At 63.3% G+C, this 5998-nt stretch overlaps 1 protein-coding gene across 3 annotated transcripts; it reads right to left on the bottom strand.

The window, feature by feature from the left end:
- Positions 1–2717: 2717 nt before the first annotated feature.
- On the bottom strand, positions 2718–5741 carry LOC116826716 (sulfotransferase 1C4-like). 3 transcript variants are annotated; one of them, XM_032783639.1, is made up of 8 exons: positions 5700–5741; positions 4952–5129; positions 4638–4766; positions 4453–4550; positions 4152–4278; positions 3977–4071; positions 3150–3330; positions 2718–3029 (listed from the first exon to the last, which is right to left on the bottom strand). In XM_032783639.1, exons 1-8 carry the CDS (start codon positions 5724–5726, stop codon positions 2917–2919), a joined length of 948 nt encoding a protein of 315 aa, XP_032639530.1. In that variant the 5' UTR covers positions 5727–5741; the 3' UTR covers positions 2718–2916. The 3 variants fall into 3 exon arrangements, with proteins under 3 accessions (XP_032639530.1, XP_032639533.1, XP_032639529.1); XM_032783642.2 differs by lacking the exon at positions 5700–5741 and adding an exon at positions 5461–5602; XM_032783638.2 differs by lacking the exon at positions 5700–5741 and adding an exon at positions 5337–5432.
- Positions 5742–5998: the final 257 nt, after the last annotated feature.

Raw genomic sequence — 5998 nt, 5'->3', positions numbered from 1 at the left:
GACAAGGGGGCACAGGCCTCGGACATGCCACCCAATGAGGGCACAGTGCACCTAGTCCCGGCAGTGCATTGTGCCAGCCAATCAGGGATCTTGAGGTGTTGGCCCAGTGCCCCCCCAGCTCTGGGGGTAGCTGGCAGTGAGGGCACCACGGGGCAGGGGTGCCTTTCCCAGCATGCACTGCGGCAACCAGTAGTACTGCTCAACAGGTCTGCTCCCCTATTGCCTGGGGGGGGGAAAGATGGGGGGTTTACCCACAATGCCCTGGGAGCACCTGCCCCCCTGCTGCTCACAACCCCCCCCCAAACATTCCTCCTATTACCCACAATGCCTTGGGAGCAGCTTCCCCCCCCAGCTGCCCCCCCCGAAACATTCCTCCCCCTGTTACCCACAATGCCCTGGGATCACTTCCCCCCCCTTTGCCCCCTCCCACCCCTTTCCCTGTTACCCACAATGCCCTGGGAGCACCGTTTGTGTGTTAACCCCACACACATCCCCTGCCCCCCAAGGCAGCTTTCCGAACCCCCACAACAGACTCCCCCAATCCCCTGCCCCATGGCAGAACCCTCCCAGAGAGCTCCATCCAGTCCCGCCTATTCCTAGATAACCCCGCCCCTTCTGGGGTAGCTCCACCCTCTCCCTTTCAGCCACACCTCTTCCCAGATAGCCCCGCCCCTTCCCAGAGAGCTCCACTCCCAGCCCCTCTCCCTCGCAGCCCCGCCCTACCCCCACCCCAATGCTCCAGCCCCAGCTTGTCCTGGAAGCTCACGCGGGGGAGGGGGGGGGCAGGGACACAGCTTCTGCGTGGAGGTGCAGTTCTCGGAGGCCAGGTGGGGAAGGGGTCAGACACCCCGCCCCAGGCCTCCAAGGGGAGGGGCACTCAACATCCCTGGAGGTGTGGGGAGGCCAGCAGAGCCCCCCAACACACAACTCCCCCAAGAAACAGGGGGCTCCAGGGTCCCCCTTTCATGCCCCATGGAGCCCAGCCCCCTAAGTACTGAGATGAGGGCTCCCTCACCTTTAAAAGCCTGCAGAGCTTGGAAGTAGGGATACAACTTCAGGGTGGCACTGCCATGGGGAGAGAATAGAAGGTTTGGAGAGGGGGCTGGGAGCCCGGACTCCTGGGTTCTCTCCAGGCTCTGGGAGGGGAGTGGAGGCTGGTGGTTAGAGCAGAGGGCCCGACTGCCTGGGTTCTCCGGACTCACCGTCAGGGACTCTCACTTACTGCCACATGTGAGGAAGGTGACCCCGAGTATAGATGGTGACCCCGTGCGCTGGATGTGTCCTCCATGTACCTGCAGGGGGGACCAGACTGGGAGGGGGCAGGACAGGGGCCACCAGGGGGTGTGGATAAATCTCTACATTAAGCAGCTTCGTGTAACTTTCCTATGACTTTGCCTTAGGGCCATCCACGTGCGACTGTTTTCAGGCCACTCTGGCCCACGTCCTTTGCTATGGGAACTTCCTACTAAATCCTGCGATAGAACCATAATGTTGAGTCCGGGCTCGGTGCTGTCGCCCCCACGGCCAGTCTAAGGAGAAGAAAAATCGCTTTTTGCTCAGAGCAGAATAAGATCTGCCCCCCTTCATCAATTGCCCGTTGGCTGAGGAAGGCGGGAGGCAGCACCTCCAGCCACCTGCACCCCTTGGACAGGGGCTGGAGCCAGCCCCACACGAGTACCACGGGGCCAGCTCAGACCTAGGATGGCCGCAAGGGTTGGGAGCCAGCAGAACGGAGCTGGGACACCCCCGGAGAGGAGCAGCACAAGGCCCCAGCGGGGGGACACTGGTGCAAATCCATGTGAGAGCAAAGCTGCGATAAATGTGAGGTGTCTTGCACAGGACCCGAGTCTCGTCTCATCCACATGGGAGCATCGACCCGGCCCCCCCATCTAACTCATCTGCCAGTGACGTCACGGGGGCAACTCGGTGGTAACAACAAGTGTGTGTGAGTGTGAATGAGTGTGAGTGCACGAGTGTAATATAGAGCTCATAGACATGTGACACCGTGTGGACTGATACACGTATTACCAGGAAATGTGATGCTTTGCCTCACCCACCTGAAAAGATCCTGAAGGGGGCTCTAAGTACAAGGGGGGGGGGGTCTGTCCCTGGCCACTCCCTCTCACCAGCCAGCTAAGCTGTTCTTCCCCGTCACCCGCTGCTGCCCCCCTCGGCCACACCCCAGCACAGCTCCACCCCCTAGGACACAACACTGCCCCTCCCCTCAGCCCCACCCCTGAGTCACAGCCCCGCCCCTCACCCCCATACAGCACATGGCAGCCTCGCAGCACGTGCTTCCTCGTGCGCCCGCCCCCGTGCAATGCACAATGCACGCGGGGGAGCCCGGCCAGCGCTGCAGGGCATTGTGGGAGGCGGGCTCCCAAGGGGCTGACAGGAACTGACCTATTCTCTCAGACAGGGGCTGGTGCTGTGGGGCGGTCACATGGGGTGGGGGGCAGCGCAAGGGGGGGTGGAGATGGAATCTTACAGGGAGGCCACAGAACTGCCACAGAACTACAGCTCCGATAAGGCCATGCGGGCAGAATCCAATGCCCCGCCATGCCTCACCCTGGCCCTTCTGCAAAGCATTCTGGTCAACGTAGTCCAGAGCCCCCTGGCGTATGGGGGGTGGGCACTGCTGCGGGAGGCTCACGGCGCAGAGCCCATCCCGTGCTCCAGGGGCGAAGGCGGCGAGGGGCTCAAAGTGGAGATGTCAGTGACCCAGAAGCACCTGGTTTATTCTGTGCAATGGTTTATTCCAGGGGAGCCCCAACCTCGGCCCCCAACAACCAGCCCAGCCCCAGCAAACCCGGTCCCAGGGGGCCCTGACGTGTAGCTCAGAAACCGCGGTGTGAGAATCACTGCGTGAACCACCGGGGAGGGGCTGGCCAGGGGGTCGGAGGCCCCGCTGTCCCCTCAGAGCAGGGTGCGGAAACGCAGGTCGCTCCCCTCCATCCGCCGGGCCCATTCGGCGTCGAACCACTCGCTCTGTGCCACCGTGAACTGGGTTGTCCAGTCACCCACCGTGCCTGAAGGGAGAGAACCCAGGCGTCCGGGCTCAGAGCGATGTGACACCTCCCCCGAGCTGGGAGAACCCAGGCGTCCAGGCTCATAGCAACCCCTCCCCCCACAGCTGGGAGAGAACCCACCTTTGCGCATGAAGGGGGACACCGCATGGTCCAGGACGAAGGGGGGCAGTGTGCTGTAGTTGGCCATGGGGTTCTGCCTCATGCTCTCGAACGACGTGTGCTCGACGATCGTCTCCAGAACCGGCTCCAGCAACTCCCGGCCCAGGAACCGACCCACCTTCTGGATCTCACCTCTCGGGTCCTGGTGGAGACACACAGGGCACTGCCAGGGGGAAGTTCGCAGCGTCGGGGGCACTGCTGGGAGAGAAGCTCACAGCGTCAGGGGACCCCGGCCAGGGGCACTGCCGGGGGGAAGCTCGCAGCGTCAGGGAAGCTCTCAGCGTTGGGGGAGCCTGGCCAGGGGCACTGCCGGGAGGAAGCTCGCAGCATCGGGGGAGCTCGGCCAGGGGCACTGCTGGGGGGAAGCTCGCAGTGTTGGGGGAGCCTCCCCGGGGGAAAGCTCGCAGCGTCAGGGAAGCCCAGCCGGGGGCACTGCTGGGGGGAAGCTCGCAGCATCGGGGAAGCCCGGGCGGGGGCACTTCTGGGGGGAAGCTCGCAGCATCAGGGAAGCCCGGCCGGGGACACTGCTGGGGGGAAGCTCGCAGTATCGGGGAAGCCCGGCCGGGGGCACTTCTGGGGGGAAGCTCGCAGCGTCGGGGGAGCCTGGCTGGGGGCACTGCTGGGGGGAAGCTTGCAGCGTCGGGGGAGTCTAGCCGGGGGGAAGCTCGCAGCATCAGGGAAGCTCGCAGCGTCGGGGGAGCCCGGCCGGGGGCACTGCTGGGGGGAAGCTCACAGCGTCGGGGGAGCCTGGTTGGGGGCACTGCTGGGGGGAAGCTCGCAGCGCTGACCTGCTTGATATCCTCATAGAAGAGGTAGAGGATTCGGTGTTTGTCCCTCGCGTCCCACCAGGCGCGGACATGGTCGAACCAGGAGCCCCAAGGCACTGTCAGAGAGGGGTGGGGTCAGGCTGGGCTGGGGGGCCCCAGGGCAGGAAGGGGGGGCCAGCAGGAGGGGTTCACTCACCCCCACCAGCCAGAAAGGTCTGTAGATACTGATCCCAGCGGCCTGGGGCTGGGAGACTCTGGTTCATCCGCTGGAAATGGAAATAGGAGACGGCATTGTCCTTGGGGTTTCGCGCCACGTAGATCACCTGGGGGAGAGAGAACAGGGAGAGAACCCAGGCGTCCTGGCCCCCCCCTCCCAGGAGAGAACCCAGGCATCCTAGCTGCCCCCTCCCAAGAGAGAACCCAAGTGTCCTGGCTCCTCCGCCCCCCCTCAACCTCCAGCCACCAGCCCCTCCAGGAGCAAACCCAGACATCCTGACCTTACAGTCCTGCTCCCAGAAGGAGGGGGGCACTAGCTCCAGGGGCAGGTGGGTTTTCAGGGTCCGTGGGGAAGGCATCGCCGCAGCCTCTTCAAATCCTGAACCAGACAGGGACACCAGTGAGTGGGGTCCAGACCCCGCGGCAAGAGCCCCCCCCCCCCAACGCCACACGCGCCCCAGCTCACCACGCAGGAGGGGGCGGGGCGGGCAGAGCTCCAGGAAGGGGATGCGCTCGTAAATGGGGGCGCGGCAGCACTTCTGGGGGTCCCCATCCTGCTGGATCATGTCCACGATCTCCTGAATCCACGTGGTGCCTGACAGAGAGGAGAGACCTCAGCCCCACCGGTGCCCCTCACTCCCGACCTGCAGCCCCCACAGTCCCACCAGTCCCCCTCACTCCTGACCCGCAGCCCCCCCAGCGCCCCTCACTCCCGACCCGCAGACCCCCAGTCCCACCAGTGCCCCTCACTCCTGACCTGCAGCCCCTGTCCCCACTCACCCGCCTTGGGGTAGGTGCAGATGAGGAGATCGTCAGGCCGGGCCTGGAAGCCCCATATCTGCCCCCACAGCTCCGCTGTGTCGCTGGGCAGCGGGACTCCCCGGACGGCCACCAGCTCGCAGCGAGTGACCATGTCAGGGGTCAGGCCCTGGACTGGCTGCACCTGGGCCATGGGGAGCTGGGGGGAGAGATTGGGGTCAAATTCCCCCTCCAGCTAGTGCCCCAACCCTTCCCCACAGCACCCCACTGCCCCACAGCGCCCCCCTACAGCCAGCGCCCTCTGCCCCACAGCACCCCACCCAGAACGCCCCCCACAGCCCCGTGCCCAGGCTCACTGCTCCCACGCTGCCCCCCCGGCTGGCTCTCCCTAGGAACATGCCCCTACGTGATGGACTGGAAGAAACGGGTCCCTGATGCAGGAAATGGACACAACACTCCAGTGAGGGTGTATCCGAGCGGACATCCCAGAGTGACGTTCTGGGCTTTTGGGGCAGCGTGACACTGTTCACTTGTATCCACTGTGACCCCCAGGTCCCTTCCCACAGGACTCGGCCGTTACTGGCCAGTGCGTGTGTGCAGCTGGTTATCACTGTACTCGCCACGGCGTCATCTCAAGCCCTGATTCAGATTTGGAAGAGAAATGTCTCCAGAACTGACCCCTGGAGCACCCCCCCCCCCGTTCCGCCCCTCCAGCCCGATTCACTGAGAACTGCTGGAGCAACCGTTTTCTACCCCGGTTTGCACTCACCTTATTGTACCTCCATCTAGGTTGCATTTCCCTAATGTGTGTATGAGACAGCAACACTGCACTGCGAGGAAGCTAATTCCTGCCCAGAGCAGGTCCTCACACTGGCCGGGGTAGGATAATGCCTAATACTACTCAGAGATAACATTCTTCTGGAGCTCAAGTGGTAGTGGTCCTTCTAGTATCAATATGGTCCACATCATAATATCTGAGCATTTGAGGCATAAGGAATTTTCCTCATAACAGCTCTTGAAAGTAGGTATGTATAATGATCTCATTTTACAGATGAGGAACTAAGGTAC

Source organism: Chelonoidis abingdonii, chromosome 4, assembly GCF_003597395.2.
Source record: "Chelonoidis abingdonii isolate Lonesome George chromosome 4, CheloAbing_2.0, whole genome shotgun sequence".
Taxonomy (NCBI): domain Eukaryota; kingdom Metazoa; phylum Chordata; order Testudines; family Testudinidae; genus Chelonoidis; species Chelonoidis abingdonii.
The sequence above is the reverse complement of the archived record's forward strand: the minus strand, read 5'-3'. Positions and strand labels throughout refer to the sequence as shown.